General features: G+C 51.4%; 1 protein-coding gene across 5 annotated transcripts; it reads left to right on the plus strand.

Annotated features, from left to right (window-relative positions):
* Positions 1–9,888: 9,888 nt before the first annotated feature.
* FLYWCH2 (FLYWCH family member 2) lies at positions 9,889–26,310 on the plus strand. Of its 5 annotated transcripts, XM_054714229.1 has the most exons (5): positions 9,889–10,035; positions 11,356–11,418; positions 22,890–22,990; positions 23,746–24,178; positions 26,034–26,310. In XM_054714229.1, exons 4-5 carry the CDS (start codon positions 23,848–23,850, stop codon positions 26,126–26,128), a joined length of 426 nt encoding a protein of 141 aa, XP_054570204.1. In that variant the 5' UTR covers positions 9,889–10,035; positions 11,356–11,418; positions 22,890–22,990; positions 23,746–23,847; the 3' UTR covers positions 26,129–26,310. The 5 variants fall into 5 exon arrangements, with proteins under 5 accessions (XP_054570204.1, XP_028001513.1, XP_028001514.1 ...); XM_028145712.2 differs by lacking the exon at positions 11,356–11,418; XM_054714231.1 differs by lacking the exons at positions 9,889–10,035; positions 11,356–11,418 and adding an exon at positions 19,696–19,711.

The raw sequence follows: 26,310 nt of genomic DNA on the forward strand, positions 1-26,310 counted from the left end.
CCATGCGCCCCTGGGTCCGGGTGAGGCCATGTGTCCCTGGATCCGGGTGAGGGTTCGAGCACCTAGGTCCGGGTGAGGCCACGCGCCCCTGGGTCTGGGAGAGGCCACGCGCCCCCGGGTCCGGGTGAGGCCATGTGTCCCTGGATCCGGGTGAGGCCTCGCGCACCTAGGTCTGGGTGAGGCCACGTGCCCCTGGGTCCGGGTGAGGCCATGTGTCCCTGGATCCGGGTGAGGGTTCGAGCACCTAGGTCCGGGTGAGGCCACGCGCCCCTGGGTCTGGGAGAGGCCACGCGCCCCCGGGTCCAGGTGAGGCCATGTGTCCCTGGATCTGGGTGAGGTCTCGCGCACGTAGGTCCGGGTGAGGCCACGCGCACCTAGGTCCGGGAGAGGCCACGCGCCCCTGGGTCTGGGTGAGGCCACGTGCCCCTGAGTCCGGGTGAAGCCTTGCCCCTGGGTCCGGCCGAGACCAAACCAGAGGGAGTCGGACCTACGTTACCACCATTTGTCCACCATCCAGAGCTGAGGGGTCAGTGCTGACATGGACACATAAGGAACTGGTGGACATTGAAATTGGGTCTCTAAAGAACTGTTGGTCCAGAAAGAAACTCACTACAGACCGATTCATTTGCCTGTCAGCATAACTATTATTGCTCGTCTCACATTCGGTTCTTATAAGTATATCTCTAGGGACACATGATCTCGCTCATCTAGGGGAAATGATGAACAACATAGACTGATGAACAAGAACAGAACCAGAAACAAGGAGGCATCGATCGGACTAGCGGGCCTCAGAGGAAGGATAGGGGAGGTTGGGGGGAGGAAGGAGAGATCAACCAAAGGACTTGTGTGCATGCATATGAGCCTATCCAAAGGTTAAGTTCAACAGGGGCTTGGGGCATCCATGGGGAGGGATGTGGAATGGGAATGGGGGGATGAGGACAAATATGTGACACCTTAATCAATAAAGAAATTAAAAAATAAAAAAATAAAAATTAGAAAAAAAAGGGGGGGAATTTTAGCCTGGCCATTATGGCTGAGTGGTTGAATGTCGACCCATGAACCTGGAGGTCACGGTTTGATTCCAGGTCAGGACACATGCCCGGGTTGCAGGCGAAATGATTCTCTTTCATCATTGATGTTTCCGTCTCTCTCTCTCCCTCTCCTTTCCTCTCTCTGAAATCAATAAAAACATATATTTTTAAAAAACATATTGTATTGATTTTTTACAGAGAGGAAGGGAGAGGGAGAGAGATTTAGAAACATCGATGAGAGAGAAACATCAATCAGCTGCCTCCTGCACACCCACTACTGGGGATGTGCCCGCAACCAAGGTACATGCCCTTGACCGGAATTGAACCTGGGACCCTTGAGTCTGCAGGCCAATGCTCTATCCACTGAGCCAAACCAGTTAGGGCAAAAAAAATCATGTTTTTATAAAAGGATAAATTTGGACACATACACACAGGGAGAATGCCATGTGAGGATAAAAGTAGAGACGCCTGTATAAGCCAAGGATAGAGGCATGGAGCAGATGCAGCCCTCAGAAGGGACCAACCCTATAGACACCTTGATCTCAGTCTTCTGGTCTTCAGCACTGAAAGACAATACATTTCTACTGTTTAAATCCCCTGTTTCTGGTACTTTGTTTGGCATCTTTAAAAAACGAATACAGAAAATGTCAAATATTTATCCAAGTCAGTATGGGAAGAATTTGCTAAGAATAATTTTTTAAAAAATATATATTTTATTGATTTTTTACAGAGAGGAAGGGAGAGGGATAGAGAGCTAGAAACATCAATGAGAGAGAAACATCGATCAGCCGCCTCCTGCACACCCCCGCACCGGGGATGTGCCCGCAACCAAGGTACATGCCCCTGACTGGAATCGAACCTGGGACCCTTCAGTCTGCAGGCTGACACTCTATCCACTGAGCCAAACCGGTTTCGGCTAAGAATAATTTTTTAAAAAGAACAACTCTGCCCAGCAGGTGTGGCTCAGTGGCTGAGCGTCCATCTATGAAACAGGAGGTCACAGTTCAATTCCCATTGCACGGGTTGTGGGCTCAATCCCCAGTAGGGGGTGTGCAGGAGGCAGCCCATCAGCGAGTCCCTATCATCGTTGATGTTTCTCTCTCTCTCTTCCTTTCTGAAATCAATAAAAATTATATTTTAAGAAAAGAAAAGAAAAAAGAAGAAACTCAAACTGGAAAAGACCATTAGATTCAACTCTAGAAACACGTTGTGGACCCTGAAAAAGAAAATACCTACTAAGAAGGGCTTCTGGTGGCTAACTGGGCTCAACTTTTAAAAACAGTGTCTAGCAGCCATTTCTACATGGTGGCCTCTCATGCAAACTGCCCTTCAGGGAGAAACCCGCACTGAACTACCTGCCTCTGAACTGAACGGCCTGCCTGTACTTCGTTTCTGCCATCTGAGCCAGCCCTTATAAAGGAGTTCCTGGAATCCTATTTCAACCAATAGGACTGAGGTTTTCCCCATCTAATCAGAGCTGCCCAGCTCTATCCTCATCAGCTTCTTCACTGACCAATCAGAATGGTTCCATTCTGACCAATCAGAACAATGCCTTTTGGACCAATCGAACTTTGAGGATTTGGAGTATCATTTGCATGAAGATGGACCAATCAGAGACCAGGGGCAGGACTTCTATCTATATAAACTAGAGGCCCGGTGCATGAAATTCGTGCACGGGGGTGTGAGTCCCTCAGCCCAGCCTGCACCCTCTCCAATCTGGGACCCCTCGAGGGATGTCCAACTGCCCATTTAGGCCCGACATCCCTCTCATAATCCAGGACTGCTGGCTCCCAACTGCTCGCCTGCTTGCCTTCCTGATTGCCCCTAACTGCTTCTACCTGCCAGCCTGATCACCCCCTAACCACTCCCCTACCAGCCTGATTGATGCCTAATGCTCCCCTGCCAGCCTGTTTGCCCCTAACTGCCCTCCCCTGCAGGCCTGGTCCCCCCCAACTGCTCTCCCCTGCAGGCCTGGGTCCCCCCCAACTGCCCTTCCCTGCAGGCCTGGTCACTCCCAACTTCCCTCCTCTGCCAGCCTGGTCACCCCTAACTGCCCTCCCCTGTAGGCTTGATTGCCCCCAACTGCCCTCCCTTGCAGGCCTGGTCCCTCCCAGCTGCCCTCCCCTGCTGGCCATCTTGTGTCCACATGGGGGCAGCCATCTTGAGTGTTGGAGTGATGGTCAATTTGCATATTACTCTTTTATTAGATAGAATTTGCTCCCCTCTAGTTCTGGGAGCACACTTTCTTTTTGTTGTTATTTTAAATTTTATTTTATTGTTTAAATTATTAGAAATAGTAGTACATATGTCTCCTTTTTTTCCCCATTGACCTTTCCCCGGCCTCCCCTACCCACATGCTCTACCAGGGAGCACACTTTCTTTTCCACTGGCCACTGCCTTTCCCTGGCTAGAGCTGAATAGGAGCTGAAACACTGAAGATGAAACATTGGATCTGGAGAGGGCCTGGTCCCAGGGCCACCTTGCACCAGGGCCTCCAAACAGCTGTGCTATTTTTACAGCTGTGCTGTGTTATAATTGAGCTGTTTGCACTGAACAGATTTCTTCTTTGAAACACCTATTGGTGTTGAATTAATGCCAGTGAACTTCATACATTTAATTCCATACCCCTCCACAAATGCAAATGCTATTTCCATCATATGTGGAATGGTAGGATTAATCTGAGTTGAATAAGAAAGATTTCTTAAATCCGTAAGAAACTGATCAACAACCTAGTAGAAAAATGGATAGCACAGAAGCTCTCAAAGTGTGGCCTAGTGACTCCTGGGGGCTCCCAAACCCCTTTCAGGAACTCCGTGATTATTATTATTGGTATAGTAAAAGGTGGAAATTTATTGAGAAACAAGCATAGACTCCCATGTGGGGAGAGGGAAAGAATCCCACTAAGTCCCTTTTTTTGTGGTTTATAAAGGCTGCAGTTTTTTGTGCCTTGATATCTCCTCTGATTGGTCACTATCCCCTTTGATTGGTCACTATAGCAACCTGAGCTCAAACCTCATGTGAGGTACCTGAGGTTCCCTCCTTCTTCTCCCTTATTGTTTTCCTATTCCCTTTGGGCTTTCCTCTTCTCTCTCTGAATGAGGGGCTTCCTTCCCTTTATTTTATAAATGTGTACCTTCGCTGTTTCCAGCTCCCTTATTCTGTGGAAATGTACCTTCTGCAGCTCTCAGCTCCCCTATTCTATGGAAATATACCTTCTGCAGCTCTGTAGCCCTGTGCTTTTTCCATGGACCCCTTACATTTTTAAAATTTCCTAAACCTGCCTATTTTACCCCTAAAAACTCCTATTTTACCCCTAAAAACTCCTTTCAATCCCCCCTCCAGTTCGAAAACCCCAAATTCCATTGGGGACAGGGAACGCTGGTCTGTCTGTCTGCTTCCTGCTGGCAAATGGGTCGTAGTTTGGGGGTGGCAGTCAGGGTCCCATAGGAAGTGGGTGATCGAAGGGCCCACGGAAGATGGATGTAGCGGCCTCCGGCTGTGGTTCGTCCGTGATTATTTTTATAGTAATGCTGAGAAAACAACAGTTTGCCTTTTTCACGGTGTTGACATTGCACTGATGGTGCAAAAGCAATGGTGACTCTTAGTATGAACCAAGGTAGTGACACCAAATTCACTATTGTCTCTCTGTACTTCACCACCACACGCTGGGGGAAAACAACTCTTTCACCTAAGACAGTCCTGGCCAGTACAAAATTATTAATTTTATTAAATCGTTGTCCTTAGGCACACATCTTTTTAATATTCTGTTAGTTGAAATGGGGGATGAGAAGTGCACATAAAACATTTCAATTGCATACCATCGTTTTCACTGGGGAAAGGATGTGTGTGTAATTATTTGAGTTGCAAGACAAACTAGCTATTTTCATGAAACACTATTTTTACTTGGAAAAAAAAAAAGACCGCCGAAACCGGTTTGGCTCAGTGGATAGAGCATCGGTCTGTGGACTGAAGGGCCCCAGGTTCGATTCCGGTCAAGGGCATGTACCTTGGTTGCGGGCACATCCCCAGTGGGGGGTGTGCAGGAGGCAGCTGATTAATGTTTCTAACCCTCTATCCCTCCCTTCCTCTCTGTAAAAAATCAATAAAATAAATTTTTTTTAAAAAAAGACCAATAGACAATCTGGCTATTCAGATTTTGGTAACTGGCAAACATTTTTTAAAAAATGAACAGTGTCTGTTACTTCAAGGAATACAATTATCAAGATTTGTTGCCAATGATAAAATTCTGCCTAGCCTTCTAGCAAAAAGTAAAATTTTGGAAAACTTGTATCTGCCACCTTTAGCTTCACAGTTTCCTAATATTGTAAGACATTTGTGATGAGATTGGTGACAGTATTAATGAATATTTTTATATTTTATAATAAAATGGGTCAACATTTGCAAGATCTGCATAAGAATTCTTAAAAATTATTTATGTATTTACTTTCTTAATTTAGAGGAAGAAACATTGATTTGTTCTTCCACTTATTTATGTATTCATTGGTTGATTCTTTTTTTATTTTTTGTTAATCCTCACCTGAGGATATTTTTTCTCTTGCTTTTCAGAGAGAGTGGAAGGAAGGGATGAAACTGGGGAAGGAGGGAGAGGGAGAGAGAGAGAGAGAGAGAGAGAGAAACATGTATGTGAGAGAGTCACATTGATTGGTTGCCTCCCACATGAGGCCCACCCAGAGAGTGGAGAGTGAATCTGCAACCTAAGTATGTGCCTTTGACCGGAATCGAACCTGTGACCCTTCAGTGCTCGGGCCAACACTCTATTTTATTTATTTATTTATTTATTTAAAATATATTTTATTGATTTTTTACAGAGAGGAAGAGAGAGGGATAGAGAGCCAGAAACATTGATGAGAGAGAAACATCGATCAGCTGCCTCCTGCACACCCCCTACTGGGGACGTGCCCGAAACCAAGGTACATGCCCTTGACCGGAATCGAACCTGGGACCCTTGAGTCCGCAGGCCGACGCTCTATCCACTGAGCCAAACCGGTTTCGGCCCAACACTCTAACCACTGAGCTACACCAGCCAGGGCTGTGTCTCGTTCTTGATTATAACACCTCAAATGGTGAACTCCTTGATTTCAATTACAAAACTATCAGTGGTTAAGTGTTGGTGTAGTATCAAAGAAGAATATCCACAATTATCTGCATAGGATATGAAAATATTTCTTCTTTTTGTAATTACCTATCTGTATGAGGCTGGATTTCCTTCTCATACTTCAACCAAAGCAACATATTGCAATGGAGTGAAGGCAGAGGCAGATATGAGACTCCAGCTGGTGTAAATCAGATATTAAAGAGATTTTCAAAAATGTAGAATACTGTCACTTTCCTCATTCACTCTTTGGCCTGAAGATATAATTATGCTACACAGTGAATTTATTACTACTGTTTTAAATTCTCAACTTAAATTTATAAAATTATAAATATTGATAGATGTGACCCATATAACCAAAAGCTTTTGAGCTGCTCAATAATTTAAAGAATGTAAAGGGGTTCTGAGGCCAAAATTTTTAAGAACCACTGGACTAAGAAATATAAATGTTAAAATCTAAGACCTACCTAGATAATACTCTTGTGAATTCTCACAATGACTCCAGGGCGTAGGGGCTATTATTATCCCCATTTACCAGATGAAAAAGACTGAGGCACAGTGCTTTTCCTCCCTGGTCTGTAAAACAAACTTAGAACAAAAGTTATGAAGAGTTTAAAAGAAACTTTTTTGAAAGGGAGGGGGAAGAGAACTTTCTACTAACTCAGTGATGGCGAACCTATGACACGCGTGTCAGCACTGACACACGTAGCCATTTCTGATGACACGCGGCCGCATGCCGAGGATGAAACATTTGCTGCTCCTGAGGATGAAACATTTGCGACTAGAGTCTTGGAGTTAGTTTTTTCCTCAAAGTGACACACTACCCGAGTTATGCTCAATTTTTTGGTGAAGTTTGACACACCAAGCTCAAAAGGTTGCCCATCACTGTACTAACTAGAGACTCCTTGGTGCCAATTATCCTTGAGTTGTGAAAACAGCAGGGAGGAGGGGGATGCAAGAATGTAGCTTTGAGAGTAACTTATCTTTTCCTGCATTCTAAACAGAGGAACAAACAATCTTGGGGTTTAATTACCAGGTGCTTCTCATAAATTGTGGAAGGCCATAGCAAAGAAAAGGAAAGGCCTTTTTCTGTCCTCACACTAAGAACTTAAAAGCAAAGAATAGCTCTAGCAGCTTTGGCTGAGTGGATAGAGCATTGGCCAGCAGACTGAAGGGTCCCAAGTTTTATTCTGGTCAAGGGCACATACCTCAGTTGAAAGTTTTATCCCTGGACCTGGTCAGGGTGCCCCCTAGTCAGTGTGCATGTGTGAGACAACCAATCAATGTGTCTCTCTCTCACATCAATGTTTCTCTCTCTGTCTCTCCCCCTCCCTTCCACTCTCTATAAAAGTCAATGGAAAAATATCCTTGGGTGATGATTAACAACAAAACAAAATAACACAAAACAAATCAAAACAAAAAACAGGCACACAGAGGGGAAGTAATTGCTCAAGTCATGCAGCTAGCAAATGCCAGGACTGGGATTTGAACCCAGGCATCTGACCCCAAGCTTATGTACTTCCTTTGGCAACATGTTTTAAAAGCCTTTAAAATAGTCACCTTCTTTGACCTCTTTTCGGAACTTAAAGAGAAGTCAGAAATTTACATACAAAAATGCTTATGAGGTTCCTGGTGGTGTGGCTCAGTGGTTGAGCTTGGACCTATGAACCAGGAGGTCATGGTTTGATTCCTGCTCAGGGCACATGCCCGGGTTGTGGGCTTGATCCCCAGTGTGGGGCATGCAGGAGGCAGCGATTAATCATTGATGTTTCTCTCTCTCTCCCTCCCTCTCTGAAATTAATAAAAATATTTTTAAATGCTTATCCTATATAATAAAAGGCTAATAATATACACAAATTGTCCCTTCGACCAGGAGTTCAACCAGGGGTGGGGCCCACCAGCCAACCTCCTGTGTGTCCCCCCACCCCTACCGGACCCCACCCATACACGAATTCGTGCACTGAGCCTCTAGTAAAGTAATAAAATTAGAAACAACCAGTAGTCCGCGGATGATTAGCAATGATAGATAAATCCATGAAGGCCTTTGAGTGACACTGGAGGATGTCCAGGAAATTGTCGTGGCCCCAGAAGAAAGGACTTAGGGACCATGGAAGCCTTGCAAGCTGAACCTGGGTGGGAAGGAGCAATCTGCAGAGGTAGGCCCAGAAGAAACAGGGAACCTCCCTGGGAGTGGGTGCGGGCTCTGCTGATATGTGGACACGGAAGAGAAAGATTGGGATTGGAAAGCGGGAGAACATGGGAGAACTGGAGGGTGCAGAGGAGACCGTGGGAAGAGCCGGAAGCCCAGCAGGCAGGCCCCAAGGGGGCAGGACCTGCACCGGTCCGGAGCCTGGGGCGCTCCCAGCAACAGCTTTAGGGAGACTGGAGGGAGGCAGAGGAAAGGGGTGTCGAGGGAGCGTGGAGTTTCCTGGAGAGGAGCCGTGTGGCAGCGTCTCCCCACGTCGCACACGCCGAGGACTTGCAGCCAGAAGACCCAGGGCTCCGGGCGAAGGGGAGCGGATGGACGGAGGGATTCCGCGAGCTGGAGAAGGTCACCATGAGCGGAGGGCCGGGGACACGGAGCCGGAGGGAAGGCGGGCAGTCCGGGCCGGGCAGGGCTTAGCGCCTGGGCCCTGAGCGGCGAGGTGAGCGTCAGCTCATGCCGGGGTCCTCAAACTTTTTAAACAGGGGCCAGTTCACTGTCCCTCAGACCGCTGGAGGGCCGGACTATTGCCCAAACCGGTTTGGCCCAGTGGAGAGAGCGTCAGCCTGCAGACTCAAGGGTCCCAGGTTCTATTCTGGTCAAGGGCATGTACCTCGGTTGCGGGCACATCCCCAGTAGGGGGTGTGCAGGAGGCAGCTGATCGATGTTTCTCTCTCATCGATGTTTCTAACTCTCTATCCCTCTCCCTTCCTCTCTGTAAAAAATCAATAAAATATATTAAAAAAATAAAAAAAATAAAAAAACTATGAACAAATTCCTATGCACACTGCACATATCTTATTTTGAAGGAAAAAAACAAAACGGCAAAAACACCCGCATGTGGCCCGCAGCCGTAGTTTGAGGACGCCTGGCTCAGAGGATGCTGAGACCGCTCCGCCGCCACCTGCCGAGTGTCCGCGACAGCAGCGCTGAGGCCCCGCAGCTCCCTGCACCGAGCAATGCCCGTCCCCCCGCACGGGGTGGTTCGGAGAATGACAAGTGTGCAGGGCTGTGCGAGGGCTGTGGCGGGGTCGGGACCAATGGGCGAGGGCTGGGCGGATGGGTGAGGGCCGTACCTATCGGTTAGTGCCGGACCGACGGACAAAGGAGTGACTGGTGGTGAGGGAGAGACCAACGTGCGAGGGCTTGGCCCTGAGCGGGGCCGGACCCAAGGGCGAGAGCGGGGCGCACGGGCGAGGGAGGGACCAACCCGAGGGGGCTGCGCGGTCCGGGATGCCGCGCTGGGCGGAGCCGGTGGCTTCAATGCGCCGAAAGGAGAGAGACTGGAGTAACGAGGCCTTTAAAAAAGCGCCCCCGCGTCCTCCGCCGGGGTCCGGGGTCCCAGGCTGGGGGAGGCCCGGGGTCTCGGTTAAGCCCGCCCGCCCGGTGCTGTGAGTGCGAGTCCGACCGCGGACCCGAACCCAGGCCTCGCGGCGCCGACGCCCCGCCCCGCGCGCCGATTGGCCAGGCGGCGCTGGTCGGGCGCCGCTCGGGGAAGACCTGGGAAAGCGGAGTTTCCCCGCGGAACGGGGCCCCGCGGCACGACTGCGCATGCCTGTGCCGTGACCCCAGCCTGAGGTGACGGCCGCTGCCGAGGCGGGGGCGCCGGGCACAGCAGCGGAGGGGCCTGCAGCTGCTCGGTCCCGGGAGAGGGCGGGTCCCGGCACCCACACACCGGCCGGTGCCTGGTAAGGACGGGCCCCAGCGGGCGGGGTCCCGGGTCCCGGGTCCCAGGGCGTGGATGCCCCCCTCCCCCACGGGGGTCTTGCTGAGTTCCCAAGGACTGCCGATCCTGGGGGTTCCCCGGCTCTGCATCCCAGCGCTCAGGCCACCTCCGTGTCCTTCATCAGCGAGTCACCTCCTTTTCCCTCACTCCTTCCCCCAACCCCACCGACCCCGGGACTGAGCCCAGGTAGACACCCTAAATCTGGGAGCCCCACATTAGCCTGCTTTCCTTGACCCCACCCAGTACTGCTTCCCTCCCTGCACCCATCCTCATCCCGTCCCACCCGCGTGGCGCTAGAAGTCCCCGCAGGGATGGCAGGGTCCGAAAGTGTGAGGTCCTGGGACGGGGGAACACTCAGAGGCTCGGCCAGGAAGCGAGGGACACGATGGGAGAGGACAGGAGCAGGGGCCATGGGGGCGCAGCAGAGACAGGTCTGATGTCAAATTACAATGGGGAAGGAGGAATAACAGTAACTGATACTCCGAGCCATGGTGATTAGGGGAAAGGAAGGGCTATGACAGGAAATTCCCACTTTGGGGAAGCTCTTCCCTGCAAACTATAGAGTAGCAGTTCTTGGACCATTTTGGGGTCATTGCTGCTTTGAAAACCTCCCTGTGAGGATCTGTACCAGCACAGCTAAGTTGGCCGGTCATCCCACCGGTGATCCAGTCACAGCCCTCCATGAAGCACATAGGGCAGTGATTGTGGGAGGTGGGGGCAGCTGTCAGTTTCACTGGGAACTTTTTTAAAAAAACAACCACTTCACCCTTTCCCTATCTATTTTAAAAAATATATATATTTCTTTATTGATTTCTGAGAGGAAGGAAGAGGGAGAGAGATAGAAACATCAATGATGAGAGAGAATCATTGATTGGCTGGTTCCTGCACACCCCCTACTGGGGATGGAGCCCACAACCCAGGCATGTGCCCTTAGCCAGAATCGCACCTGGGACCCTTCAGTCCTCAGGCCTACGCTCTATCCACTGGGCAAAACTGGCTAGGGCAGTGGTCGGCAAACTGCGGCTCCCGAGCCACATGCAGCTCTCTGGCCCCTTGACTGTGGCTCTTCCACAAAATACCACGGCCTGGGCGAGTCTATTTTGAAGAAGTGGCGTTAGAAGAAGTTTAAGTTTAAAAAATTGGGCTCTCAAAAGAAATGTCCATCGTTGTACTGTTGATATTTGGCTCTGTTGACTCATGAGTTTGCCGACCACTGGGCTAGGGAATCCCCCATCTATTTTTAAGAAGCCCTGCTAAATTCACCAGTGTTCCCATTACACAGGTGTAACCAGCCCAGAGAGGTGTCGGTGGACATTGATGGTATTTCTCTTTCATATACATGCAGGTAATTCAGCTGATCCACCATCAGCCACCAGGCAGGGCTCCCAGCTTTCAGAATCTCACCCGTAAGGGATTGGACCTCCCATTAGTTTCCTATTGCTTCAGTAACAAATTAGCACAGATTTAGTGGCTGAAAACAACATAGCTTTGTAACAATCTTACAGTTCTGGAGTTCAGAAGTCTGATACACGTCTCAGTGGTTTCAAATCAAGGCGTGTGCGCAGAGCTGTATTACTTCCTGAGGACTCTAGAAGAGACCATCTATTTCTTTGTCTTTTCCAGTTTCTAGAGGCCTCCAGCATTCCTTGGCTCACGGCCCCCTCCCTCCATCTTTACAGCCAGTAATGTCGAATTTCTCTGACCCTGTTTCTATCAGCACATCTTTCTCTGACTCTCTTCTGCTTCCCTCTTTGGCTTTATTATTTTTTTTTTTAAATATATTTTATTGATTTTTCACAGAGAGAAAGGGAGAGGGATAGAGAGCTAGAAACATCGATGAGAGAGATACATCGACCAGCTGCCTCCTGCACACCCCCCACTGGGGATGTGCCCACAACCAATGTACATGCCCTTGACCGGAATCGAACCTGGGACCCTTCAGTCCGCAGACCGACGCTCTGTCCACTGAGCCAAACCGGTTTCGGCCCTCTTTGGCTTTTTAGGGTCCTTGTGATTAGCCCCACCTGGATAATCCAAGCTAATCTACTTTAGTAACCTTAATTCCATCTGAAAACTTAATTCTTCTTTGCCATGTAAGGTAACACATTCACAGGTTCCAGGGGTTGGGACCTGGACATTGCTGGGGGCCATTATACTGCCTCCCAAAGACCTGATGATATCTCAGGCTCCTGCCAGTTCTTAACACTGTGTGAATTGGGCCTTACACCGGGTCATCTTTACACTTCTGGGGTTCCGTTGTGCAGACCAACGTCATGACAGCTGGTTGGGATAAGGGGGTGTCTGGAGGCCACAGCAATCTAAAACCACCAGGTTACACAATTAGGGGAAGGGTGTAAACCGAGCCAAGTAAGGTAACTGTTAAGCTTTTTGATCTTTTTCATTCATTTCTACTTCACTTTTTAAAATTCTGTTTATTTCTTGAACCTGTACTGAGTAAAAATTTAATTTTCAAAACATACGCATTTGGCTTAAAGTATCTGCCTCTCAACCCTTCCCTTTACACCTAGAAAATAAATTTCTAGAAGGGTGGGGATGAATCCGGAAAAGAGGCTGATGTGCATCCTAGTGGTGGTAAGTATATCTCATTGTGGTTTTGTTCTGCATTTCCCTTATGACTGATGATGTGGAACATTTCGTGTGCTTACTAACCATTTGTATATCTTCTTTGCAGAAAGGCCAATTCAGAGCCTTTGCCCATTATTAAATTGGGTTGCCTTTTTATTTCAGAGTTAGAGTTCTTTATAAATTCCACATACAAGACCCTTATCAAATATGTAATTTGCAAAATTTTTCTCTCATTCTATATGTTATCTTTTAACTTTCTTTCAAAAAAAATAATTTATTGATTTTCCTCCCCGCCCCCCCGCCCCTGGTGTTGATCAGTGGTTAGAAGGTTGACCTGCAGACCGAAGGGTCATGGGTTCAATTCCCGGTCAAGGGCGCATACCTGGATTGCAGATTTGATCCATCCCCAGCCCTGGTTGGGGCACATGTGGGAGGCAACCAGTTAATGTGTCTCTTTCACATTGCTCTCTCTCTCTCTCTTCCTCCCTCCTTCTCTGTCCCTCCCCCTTCCCCCCCTTCCATTCTCTAAAAATCAATGGAAAAAATATCCTCAGGTGAGGATTAACCAAAAAAAATTTTTAAATAAAAATAAAATAGTTTATTGATTTTTTAAAAAATATATTTTATTGATTTTTTACAGAGAGGAAGGGAGAGGGATAGAAAGTTAGAAACATCGATGAGAGAGAAACATCAATCAGCTGCCTCCTGCACACCTCCTATTGGGGATGTGCCCGAAACCAAGGTACATGCCCTTGACTGGAATCAAACCTGGGACCTTTCAGTCCACAGGTCGACGCTCTATCCACTGAGCCAAACCGGTTTTGGCAAGTTTATTGATTTTTTTAGAGAGAAAGGAAGGGAGAGGGAGAGAGAGAGAAACATCGATGTGAGAGCACAACATTGATCACCTGCCTCCTGCACAACCCCTGAAACTTCGGGATGTGCCTTTGACTGGGAATCTCCTGGTGCACAGGAGAACGCCCAAGCAGCTGAACTACACTGGCCAGGGCTCTTTTAACTTCCTTTTTTTTTTTTTTTTTTTTTAAATAAAATCCCTGTGTGGTCTTTTTTTTTTTATTATTGATTTTTTACAGAGAGGAAGGGAGAAGGATAGAGAGTTAGAAACATTGATGAGAGAGAGACATTAATCAGCTGCCTCCTGCACACCCCCTACTGGGGATGTGCTCGCAACCAAGGTACATGCCCTTGACCAGAATCGAATCCGGGACCCTTCAGTCCGCAGGCTGACGCTCTATCCACTGAGCCAAACCGGTCAGGGCTCTTTTAACTTTCTTTTTTTTTTTTTAAAGGTATAAATTGTATTTATTTGTAATACTAAATTTGGTTCACAAAAACCCACTGTTACAGATTTTCACCTTAAACCTAGAAATAGGTGGAAAGAAGTTATTATTTTGAAGACCAATGCCAATTAAATCAGTCTCTGGAGAAGGGACCCAGGCATAAGTATTTTGTAAAACTCCTCAGGTAATTTCAATGAGCAGCCAATAGGAGATTCACTAAAATGGATTATCAACCTTAGATTGTTTCCCATACCTCACTTACTTTCTCAAGGGATTGCTTATTTGATTGGTGAGTTTCTGACAAGATACCAAGTTCAGTGCCTTCATTTCCCTCTCTTCTAGCCCAGTCCATCTTCTGAGATAGTGTGCTCTGCTCTGTAAACTACCACTGGTAAAGGGCCCATGCTCGTAGAATTTTGTTTTCTCTGTGGTAGCGGGGGTAGGAAGGGGCGAGGGGGGGGGTGAGTTGGTCCATCTAATGGTGGAGTGAAGTTTTAGCTAACGTTGATTTTCTTTTTTTTTTCTTTTTTTTTTTTTTAATTTCTTTATTGATTAAGGTGTCACATATTTGTCCTCATCCCCCCATTCCCATCCCACCCCTCTCCCCACGCATGCCCCAATCCCCTGTTGAACTTAACCATTGGATAGGCTTATATGCATGCATACAAGTCCTTTGGTTGAATTCTCCTCCTCCCCCCACCCTCCCCCTACCCTCCCCTATCCTCCCTCTGAGGCCCGATAGTCCGATCGATGCCTCCTTGCTTCTGGTTCTGTTCTTGTTCCTCAGTTTATGTTGTTCATCATTTCCCCTAGATGAGCGAGATCATATGTCACTAGATATATACTAATAAGAACTGAATGTGAGACGAGCAATAATAGTTATGCTGACAGGCAAATGAATCAATCTGTAGCGAGCTTCCCCCTGGACCAACAGTTCTTTAGAGACCCAATTTCAATGTCCACCAGTTCCTTATGTGTACATGTCAGCACTGACCCCTCAGCTCTGGATGGTGGACAAATGGTGGTAATGGAGGTCCGACTCCCTCTGGTTTGGACTCGGCCGAACCCAGGGGCACGGCGTCACCCGGATTAAGGGGCACGTGGCCTCACCCATACCCAAGGGGCGCGTGGTCTCACCCGGGCCTGGGACCCAGCCTCACCCGGATGGATCCAGGGGCGCATGGCCTCACCCGGACCCAGGGACGCTTGGCCTCTCCCAGACCCAGGGCCACTTGGGCTCACCCGGGCCTAGGTGCACGAGGCCTCACCCGGATCCAGGGACACATGGTCTCACCCGGACCCAGGGACGCTTGGCCTCTCCCAGACCCAGGGGCACGTGGCCTCACCCGGGCCTAGGTGCACGAGGCCTCACCCGGATCCAGGGACACATGGTCTCACCCGGACCCAGGGACGCTTGGCCTCTCCCAGACCCAGGGCCACTTGGGCTCACCCGGGCCTAGGTGCACGAGGCCTCACCCGGATCCAGGGACGCATGGTCTCACCCGGACCCAGGGACGCTTGGCCTCTCCCAGACCCAGGGCCACTTGGGCTCACCCGGGCCTAGGTGCACGAGGCCTCACCCGGATCCTGGGACACATGGTCTCACCCGGACCCAGGGACGCTTGGCCTCTCCCAGACCCAGGGCCACTTGGGCTCACCCGGGCCTAGGTGCACGAGGCCTCACCCGGATCCAGGGACACATGGTCTCACCCGGACCCAGGGACGCTTGGCCTCTCCCAGACCCAGGGCCACTTGGGCTCACCCGGGCCTAGGTGCACGAGGCCTCATCCGGCTCCAGGGACACATGGTCTCACCCGGACCCAGGGACGCTTGGCCTCTCCCAGACCCAGGGCCACTTGGGCTCACCCGGGCCTAGGTGCACGAGGCCTCACCCGGATCCTGGGACACTTGGTCTCACCCGGACCCAGGGACGCTTGGCCTCTCCCAGACCCAGGGCCACTTGGGCTCACCCGGGCCTAGGTGCACGAGGCCTCATCCGGATCCAGGGACGCATGGTCTCACCCGGACCCAGGGACGCTTGGCCTCTCCCAGACCCAGGGGCACGTGGCCTCACCCGGGCCTAGGTGCACGAGGCCTCACCCGGATCCAGGGACACATGGTCTCACCCGGACCCAGGGACGCTTGGCCTCTTCCAGACCCAGGGCCACTTGGGCTCACCCGGGCCTAGGTGCACGAGGCCTCACCCGGATCCAGGGATACATGGTCTCACCCGGACCCAGGGACGCTTGGCCTCTCCCAGACCCAGGGGCACGTGGCCTCACCCGGGCCTAGGTGCACGAGGCCTCATCCGGCTCCAGGGACACATGGTCGCACCCGGACCCAGGGACGCTTGGCCTCTCAGACCCCGGGGCACGTGACCTCACCCAGGCCTAGGTGCACGAGGTCTCACCCGGATCCAGGGACACATGGTCTCGCCTGGACCCAGGGTTGTGTGGGCTCTCCCAGACCCAGGGGCGCTTGGCCTCGCCCGGGCATGGGATCCAGCGTCATCCGGGTCCAGGGGCACATGGCCTCACCCGGACCCGGAGTCCGGCCTCACCTGGACCCAGGGGCATGTGGCCTCACCTAGACCCAGGGACGTGAGGCCTCACTTATACCCAGAGGCGTGTGACCACACCCTAGCCCAGAGGCGCGCAACCCCGCCCGCACCCGGGTCTCAGCGGGGCCCCGTCTTCCCGATCCCAATTCCTGCCGGTCAATCCCCCCTCAGCAATTCCCCTGGCCATCCTTCCAGAGCTCCAGTATGGCTGCTGCAGAACTCGTCGGGTGGCGGCTCGGCGAAGCTCCGGTGCGCCCGGTGCATGGCGGTGGGCCGGTCTGGTGTCGCTGCGTCGGCCCTTGGGTCTGCATCGGTGGCCGGTCGCCGAGCATGCGCACCTGGCCGCTTCCGGGGCGTTGAGATTCTTGACGGACTCAGAGGTCAGCAAGCGCGGAGTCTCCCACCCCATGTCTCATAGGGGCTCGTCTGTCCGTGCTTGGCTGCCAGTGGAGCCGTCCCCTCAGCCGGAGACCGCCGGGGGAACTGCGCCGAGCACGTTCCAGGCCGCTGTTGTATCGCCTGAGCCATAGTTCTTTTGTGTCGCCTGAGCCGTAGTTCTTAAAGTGTGGTCTTTGGGTCACCGGCATCAGCATCATCCCACATACCCCTCTTTTATTCTAGTTGTGGAGCCTCTACTCAGCCAGCCCTATGGTGGTCTTGGATGGTGTCTGCTCTGCTCTCTTGTCGTAGTCTCAAAGTTGTTGTGGTAGACAACAATCAGGCTTCCGCCCTATGCCTCCATCTTGGTCCTCCTTTGTATAGTTAAGTCTTGATTGTTGTTGGTGTCACTGGGGGGGCTCTCTTTGTCTATAAAGGAAGAGTTGCTGTGCAGGAGACACGTTTATGGGCCGGGTCTTGGTGCAGCAAAGCTTTGGCGCTCACTGAATATTCCTGTTGAATGTGTCCCTTTGCACGTGGTTGAAATCTGGTGTCATCTCCCACAGACCACTAGATGCCCTCGTTTCTGGGTCTCCAATGGGGTGTAGATCAGCTACTGCCTTAGGCACTCAGCAAGGATTACAGCAAAAACTGTAGTTTCTTCCTCCTGTCTGAGTGGCCCTGGAGCAGTCCGACTAGAACAGCAGTTCATCTGGTCCGCTGCCAGAGGGCAGGCCACCCACATGCATAAGCCGTTGCTTGGGGCGCAGGTGTGCCTGCAAGACTTGCGGGGCAGGTCTTCAAAACGTGCGGGGCGGGTCCCAGGGCGGGGCGGGGTCTCAGGGCACCAACAGGCCATGGTGCGGCGAGCCGCGATGGCTGTGAGTCTGGTCCTTCTGCCTTCCACGTATCTAAGTCCCCTCGTTCCGCACTCCAGCGCAGCAAACACTGATTGCTGGGCGCACCTCCGCAAGAGTCCCGCCTCTCCCCGCAGGCATCTGGGTCTCCCGCGGTTCGCCAGAACATGGATTTCAGGGTGATGGAGAGCTAATCTCCCCTAGGTTTGGAACAAAAGCCCCTTTCCCCCGTCACCAGCCAGACCCACGCGCCTCCACACCTCATCCCCTTCGATTTCGCTGGGTGCGAGGCAACAGAACAGCCTTTAACCTCCGCCGCCATCTTTTTCAAACTTCCCAATTTGTACTTCTTAATCCCTTCATTTCAGTCAACTCTACTGAAGTCTAGCGCCGCCGGGAGGTGCACGGAAAGGGCGCCCGGGCCTCCGTCCGGTGCGCGGTGCGCGCGTCCCGCGGAACCAGGCGCGCGAGGGCCGCGCGGCGGGGACGGGCGCTGGGCGGCCGCCGAGCTCCAGGCACCGCCATCGCCGCGTTCCGGGCGTCGCCGCCGCGGCGTCCCCCCAATTTGTACTTCTTAATCCCTTGAATTCAGTCAACTCTACTGAAGTCTAGCGCCGCCGGGAGGTGCACGGAGAGGGCGCCTGGGCCTCCGTCCGGTGTGCGGGGCGCGCGGCCCGCGGCACCAGGCGCGCGGGGGCTGCGCGGCGGGGACGGGTGCTGGGAGGCCGCTGGGCTCCGGGCGCTGCCGCTGCGGCGGCGTCCCCAGCGTCCCGGGCTGGGCGGCCTGCGGGGGCGGTGGAGTTGCGAAAGTGAGTGAGTTTCCCAGGGTTTCGCCCGGAATGGGGTTCAGTGCAATCGGAGCCGGCGCTCAGCGCACTCCGGAGCCTTTATCTCCTTCCTGCCAGTGAACGCCGGCCAGGTCATCAGCCGCCCCTTCCTCTCCGGTTCCATCCTCCCCGCAGGCGCGTGTGCTCGTGTCTCCGCCCGTTTCTCCATACCTTAGGCTTTTACGGCTTCCCCGACTGTCCCCGTGGCCTTCTCCTTCCCCCCAGCTGTGGGCATTTCAGTCCACCAACTTTCCTGTGTTTCTGGACGATGTCCGTTCTGACCTCTAGTTGTATTTTTGAAATTGTTGTGCCCGGCTGCAGGTTAGGTGTTTAACCTATGGCGCCATCTTGGTTCCTCCTCTTTTAACTTTCTTGACAGTATCCTTTGACTCACAAAAGTTTTAAATTTTCTTCAATTTATCTGTTTCTTATTTGGTTGCCTGTACTTTTAGGTGTCATATTGAAAAAAGCTGCCAATCCAAGTTCATGAAGACTTACTGCTATCTTTTTTAAAAAGAGTTTCATAACTAGCTTTTATGATCTATTTAGAGTTAATTTTTGTATATGCTACGAGGAGGGGTCCATCGTCATTCCTTTGTATTGGACATCTAATTGTCCCAACATTCAACATTTGTGAAAAGTCTATTCTTTCCCCTGTATCAAGGGTCGGATTTAACCTTCACCTCCTAAAGGGGAAGTGTTTTTGAAATTCTTCATAAGGATTTGTCCTTTCTCCCCCATTTATATCAGTGTGGGCTTATGGGTATGCATTCTATTCTTTGGGTTATATCCTGAGGACTTACTCTGAAGTCCAGGATGCAGTTTCCTCTGTAACTGCATTTTTCACTTTAAGCCACAGCTGCTCAGGGCAGACCAGCCAGGCCTGGGTTCACATTTTGGCTCCTGGTAGCTCTGCTGTCCAGAGCCACTTACTTAAGTCCTGGAGTCTCAGTCTTCCCAGAGCAGAATGGGGATGATGGTGACATTTAGAAGGAAGATTATTCTGGAGTAATGGGCTGATGTCATAGGATTTTTGTTCCTGGCTCAGATCTCAGCTTGAGGACCAATAACATGGCTCTGGGAAGGTCACTTTAATGTTGGACACGGACAGGAGTGCTGGAGGGGCAGGGTGTGTGTTCTCTTCCTCTCTCTCTTAGTTTAATTTTATTCATTTTAAATTCTAGTTGTTTATATTAATCTTCATTTTCTTATATGACATTATGTTGCATAGGAATGGAGACCTTTTTTTCTAAGTAGTAGACTAAAAGGAAAATTACCATCTCAATAGGTGTATCTTATTTTTTAAATGTTAAATATTTTTCTTTTCTTTTTAAAAATATTTTATTGATTTTTACCGAGAGGAAGGGAGAGGGATAGAGAGTTAGAAACATCAATGAGATGAGAGAGAAACAGCAATCAGCTGCCTCCCGCACACCCCCTACTGGGGATGTGCCCGCATCCAAGGTACATGCCCCCAACCGGAATCAAACCTGGGACCCCTGAGTCCGCAGGCGGATGCTCCATCCACTGAGCCAAACCAGTCAGGGCTTAAATATTTTTCCATTGTAAAATTAGTTCATGCACATTACAATTTGGGGGGAATTATAAAAAAATAGAAAATGAGCAAAAATGAAATCCCTCATTCTCACCACTGCTAACATTTTGATGAATACTTCTTAGTTAGCTTTAGTGTAGCCTATATAATAAAAGCCTAATATGCTAAGTGTCTGGTCGTCTGGTGACCAGTCAACTGTTCAACCAATCAAAGTGTAATATGCTAATGATATGCTAAGGCCACTCAACCGCTTGCTATGACATGCACTGACCACCAGGGGGCAGACAGTCGACTGGTCAACCAGTCACTATGACGTGCACTGACCACCATTGGGCAGGTGCTCCAACCGGTAGGTTAGCTTGCTGCTGTAATCCAGCCAATTGGGACTCAGCGAGGTGGGCTGGACATGTCCTGGAGCCCTCCTGCGGTACCTCCCCAGCTGGCCAACCTCCCACGTCCCTCCCCGGCTGGCCAGCCCCAATTGGGACTGGGCGAGACAGGGCCAGACATGCCCTGGAGCCCTCCCGCGGTCCTTCCCCAGCCTGATCGTGCACTGGTGGGGTCCCTCCGCCTGGCCTGTGCCCTCTCGCAATCTGGGACCCCCTCGGGGGATGTCGGAGAGCCGGTTTCGGCCTGATCCTGAAGGCCATTCACCTCAGGAGGACGCCAGACACAGGTCTCACGGCTGGTGAGCGCTGCTGCAGCAGGGCAAGCCTCTCCTGATCGGGACTGATTTGGCATGAGCCTGCAGCAGGCACCGTGGGACTGGGATGAGGATGAGCGGGAGTGGCAGGTAGGAGCTGCAGGCAGCATTGGACTGCGGGTTTCGGCCCAGTCCCCGCAGGCCACCCAGAGGGGCCCCACCCCGTTCACAAATTCGTGCACTGGGCCTCTAGTTTTAATATAATTCTTTGAAAACAGACTAGAAAGCACCTGCTTTCTAAGATATGAATGGGTCAAATAAAATTAGTACATGATAAATATGCCTGGAATGGAGAATAAATAAAAGGAAAGACAAGTGGAATGAGAGAGAAAGACACAGGACAGGGATCAAAGTTCTTGGTCTTTTTTTGGAAAAGTGCACAGTTGTTTAGCCTAGAAAAGATCATCTTTGCTAAATGTGTTCACTGGCCTTTCTAACAATGCTTTTTTGTAAACCAAATATAAACACTTTAAAACCTTCTTATATCCTTTTTAACCCCGTGTGTCCTTTTTTGTCCATCTTGGGAAAATGGTTCATTTTAAGGAGCAACATCGCTATCTTGTGGCCTTCTAGAATACTGTTGCTTAAAGTTTAAATCGAATTTTCTACAATTACAGGGTAAATTAAATTGTGTTCTGGCACTTTATAGGGGTCTTTCCATCTGGTCTCTAGGCGGGTGGTTTCTACCCTAATAAATGGAAAGAAAACAGAAATACGATTATTTGAAGGCTCTGCTTGTAGCTGTGAAAAAAATGTACGTAGAAAACAGTGCAGAAATGAAAGCAGATTGTGATAGGGAGTGGGATTATGCAGATTTACTATTATTGTTTAATGAATTCAATATTACTTTTTCAATTAAATACTTCAAAATTTAAAAATAACTTCACTATAATCTATCTCATTGCTTTCCTTTGGTGAGAAAACTAAATCTGGGTAAATTAAGAGTGGTGTCAGCTGAGTAGAGGAGCTGTTTATTGTGCAGGAATATATTTTCAAATTGGTAGATCTTGGATGAAGGTGGTTTCTACAAGCATTTTTCATATTTTTAAAATTTGGATGATGACCTAAAGGGGGGAAAAAATCCATATAAGCCTATCTGGCTCCCCTGGATGGCAGGCAGAGCTTTTGGAACTGTGGTGGCATTTGTGGGAAGATCCAGCTGGCGTGAGGGCTCCTTACTGAGCAAATCGCCCCTAGTGTCATGCGCAGGCCCTGCGTGCTCCTGCCTTCCGGGAGCGTGCTCTCGGTTTGAATGTGCATGGAAGTCTGGGATCAGGACATAGAGCTACCACACGCTATGATTTATTAGGCACTTACCATGTTCTGTGCTGCTTCGGACTGAACTGTGCCTGCCCCCACACCCATGTGTCGAAGTTCTAACCCTCAGGACCTCAGAATGTGACTGTGTTAGAGATAGGGCCTTTCAAGAGGTAATTAAGGTTAAATGGTGTCATATTGGGTTGGCTTTGATCCAATCTGAGCAGAGTCTCTATAAGAACATATTAGGATATTGCCAAAACTGGTTTGGCTCAGTGGATAGAGCGTCGGTCTGCGGACTGAGGGGTCCCGGGTTCGATTCCGGTCAAGGGCATGTACATTGGTTGCGGGCACATCCCCGGTGGGGGGTGTGCAGGAGGTGGCTGGTTGATGTTTCTCTCTCATGGATGTTTCTAGCTCTCTGTCCCTCTCCCTTCCTCTCTGTAAAAAATCAATAAAATATATTTTTTTTAAAAAAAGAACATATTAGGATATGGGCACACACAGGGAAGACCACGTGAGGACACAGGAGGAAGGAGACAGCGAGAACCGAGGGTGCAAATAGGCATGTGTGGGCTTTGCCGCAGCCTGGTCCTGGGCAGGGCAGGCAAGATGTCTCCCCAGGCTGCAGCATTATTTCTGGGCTAATGCTGTCACTGGGAAGACCCGCCATCCGCTCACCACCTACTTGCCCCCAAAACAAACAAAAAAAGGCCACCCCATGCTTATGCCCCAGGACCATGGTTTTCAGACCAGCCCGGTCCCCGCAATCTGTCCTTTCTGCTTCTCCAGGCCAGAAGCCAGGGAGCCCTCAGTGACCACGGATCCTCCGGACAGCTTCGCAGCCTGACCCCGCCCCGCTGCGGCAGCGCCAGCACCAGCTCCAGCACAAGGTCGCTGCCTTCACGGGGCCCTGGCACCTCCTGAGCGCTGGGTGGCCCCGGCCTCCCGCCTGGGGTGGGCACAGGATCTAGTAGCGAGTCCAGAGGGTCACGCCTCTCAGGTCCAGGAACTCTGTGGTCTGCAGAGCGTCAGGGTGAAAGGGCGCTGGGAACGCTGGGAAGGTCAGTGACCTGAGCTCATGTGCCCAGTGCTGGTCGCTGATGCTTGGTGCTCAGGAGCACCAGTGACTGTCACCCTGGACAAGGTGTGCCGGGCGCCGTGGGGGGTGGGCTCAGACCTCCCTCAGCTAGCCTCCCACTCTGCCGCTCCCTGGCTGTGCTGGTCGCCCTGGCAGGCTCAGTGTCCTCACCTGCAACCTGGGTCAGTGAGAATGGCGGACTTTCATCACATGGGGCTGGAAGGTTAAATGGAAAACCCCATGAAACACTTCGCTTCACGCTCAGCACCCAGGCACCTGGATTTGTAGTAACTCAGTTATCAGTATCTTAATCCCCAACAGCCTCCCCCACAGGTCGGGGCTTAATTGTAAAAGCAACTTACACGTGGGGAGGGGAGGTTTGGATGGAGGAGGTGACATGCTCACTGCTGCAAAGAGAGGAACTGGCCCAGCAGAAGCACCGGCCCAGGCGTCTCCAGCTCCATTCGTGTCCTTGCCCGTCTTGGTGCCCCATCTGCCCAAACTGCGCCCCAGATCCATTCTCCTTGAGCCCAGGCTTCACTGATGGGGGTTTGCTTTCTCCCTTAGGACAGAGCCCCAGGTCTGCCAGGTTCCTTGCCAGGAATAAGGAGGAGAAATCCGTTTCCTGGAGCTTGAGTGCGGCCTGGGGGACAGGCGGTTGGTCCCAAAATGCCCCTGCCTGAGCCCAGCGAGCAGGAGGGCGAGAGCGTGAAGGCTGGCCAGGAGCCGTCCCCACAGTCCCCTGAGCCGGGCACAGATGTCGTCCCTACAGCTCCCAGGAAGCCCAGGAGGTTCTCCAAGCTGGTCCTGCTGACAGCGTCCAAAGACAGTGACAAAGTGGCTGCAGCCAAGCGCAAAGGAGTGCACTGCATCATGTCTCTGGGCGTGCCCGGCCCCACCACCCTGGCCAAGGCCCTCCTCAAGATCCACCCCGAGGCCCAGCGTGCCATCGAGGCAGCCCCCCAGGAGCCTGAGCAGAAACGCAGGAAGCTGGACACAGGTGAGGCCCTCGTCCCAGCGAGCAAAACTGAGCAAGACTGGGCTGCAAGTCCCCTGACACCTGCACAGCCGAGGGCACAGGCAGGCGAGGCTGGCTCTGGAAAGAGTTTGCCTGTGCTGCGAGCGTGTCTGATGTAGTCTCTCTCTCCACGTTACATCTGAGTCAATCTCTGCGTGTCTGTAGCCTCCATGCATGTGTGTCTAGGGTTCTGTGTCTACATATGTATTTGCCTGGGAAGATAGGTCTGTGTGTGTGTCTTTGTGTGTCCATGGCCTATTTTCTGTCTGCTCTTTTATTTTTAATCCTCACCCTTTCCACTGATTTTTAGAGAATTGAAGGGAGGTAGGAGGGGGAGAGAGAGAAAAACAAACATTGATGTAAGAGAGACACAGTGATTGGTTGCCTCCTGCACACACCCTGACCCGGACTAGGGATCGAGCCTGCAACTGAGGTATGTGCACTTGACGGGGGATCGAACCCACGGCCCTCCAGTCCGAAAGCCGATGCTCTAACCACTTAGCAACTGGCTAGGGCTGTCTTTTGTCTGCTCTTATGTATCTCTGTATTTATGTGTCGGGGGCGGGGGTTGTGTGTGCATATGTCTGTGCCAAAGTCTATTTGGAGCCCCAGGCTTGGTGCCGGTGACAGTGGAACATGGGAATCTGAGGGATGCCTGGGGGAGGGGATGCCTAGTAGGTGGGAAGGAGATGAGCTGAGGTTTCTTCCCAACCAGAAACAGGGTCTGCTGTGCTCTAAGAAGCTAGAGAAAAAAGCCACAGCAGCTGGCCCTATCTGCTGCCTATGCACGGGCGTCCTCCTTGGAGTCAGTGAGGGCACTCGGCTTGGTAGCCAGTCCCGGGAAAGGGAAACCAAAGCGTCCTGGTTTCCGTCAGGTAGCTGGGCAGTACCAGGGACCCCTCCTCACTGATGGAAACAGTGGTGAGTGCTCTGAAGTCAGGGGTGGGGGGCCTACTACTTCCCCAAGGTTGAGACATTAAGGCTCCTGAGATGGGGACACCCCAGCTACAGGCCTGAGGAACCCCTCACCCTCCATTCCCTGTTGGATAGGAGCTGTAATCAGGGAATTGGGGACCCTATCTCCCCAGAACCTGGAGGCCCCTCTGCAGTATACCCTGTGAGCACTTCTACCGGCCAATTCTGGTTCAGGGCCTCCATGTGTATACCTGCTTCCTCCTGCCAGCCCAGCGGGTGGAGGGTGCTGCCCCATGACCTGTTGGGAAGCAGGATTCAGAGAGGCCAAGTGACTACCCTGAGGCCACCAGCTGATCCCTGCAGAGGGTGAAGGGGGACGTCTGGCTCAGAGACTGTCTTCCCACTCAACTCAGCGGGCTGGTCAGCTCCAGGGTCTCGTCCACCCTCTCTGAGACCTCAGCTTAGGCATCTGCCCAGGCTCTGCGGCCAGATAGGCTCTACCCCATACACGCTATTGTGAGAATTCGAACAAAAGCCACCCTTCCTCAGATGGAGAGATGGAGAGCAGAGCCGGGGCTGTCTCTCTGCCCCAAGGCTCCCTTGCAGGTACTCCAGCAGGTCCACAACCCCCTCAGCTGCCATCCCACCTTCCCCCGCTCTTGCTCCATCCCTGGCCAGGCACTGGGGATAGCAGCAGCTTCCTAGTCCTCAGCCCAGATTTGGCCCAGAGTTTCCTGGAAATGACTTTAGCAGCCTCTGTGGCCTTTGGGAGCGGATGTCTGGAGTTGGCAGTCTTCTAAGTCGGTCGGTGGTGCCCAGACCATCCCCTGGTGGGCTGAGAGCTCAGGGATGCGGGTCTGTGCCACACCCTCACCCCTCCCTTTCCCCCTGAACCCTCCTGACTCACCCCATTCTCTTCCAGAAGGAAAAGAAGACGGAAGGTTGGCAGGGGGGCCTGCTCCCAGTCCCACAGTGGGCGGGGAGGAGTCCTCTGTGGGGCCCAGCAAGGCTCCGTAACCCTGACAACTGCCGGCACGGCGTCCTTGATGGCTCAGTGAACTTGGCTGTGACTTCTTCTGCCTGGGGCCCAGCCCCAACTGATTTTCACTGACAACATTGTGTAATGTTTTTCAGCTCAAGCTCAAGTTACTTTTGTAAGAAGAACAAAAGATTAAAATAAAATAAAATATATGCTAGAT

This window comes from Eptesicus fuscus, chromosome 4 (assembly GCF_027574615.1).
Source record: "Eptesicus fuscus isolate TK198812 chromosome 4, DD_ASM_mEF_20220401, whole genome shotgun sequence".
Lineage (NCBI taxonomy): Eukaryota > Metazoa > Chordata > Mammalia > Chiroptera > Vespertilionidae > Eptesicus > Eptesicus fuscus.

What these genes read in the sequence shown, in the direction of transcription:
- FLYWCH2 (XM_054714229.1), top strand. Translation starts at nt 23,848, where the DNA reads ATGCCCCTGCCTGAGCCCAGCGAGCAGGAGGGCGAGAGCGTGAAGGCT. An exon ending in ACGCAGGAAGCTGGACACAG is followed by an intron (nt 24,179 to 26,033) that starts GTGAGGCCCTCG and finishes ATTCTCTTCCAG; the next exon opens with AAGGAAAAGAAGACGGAAGG.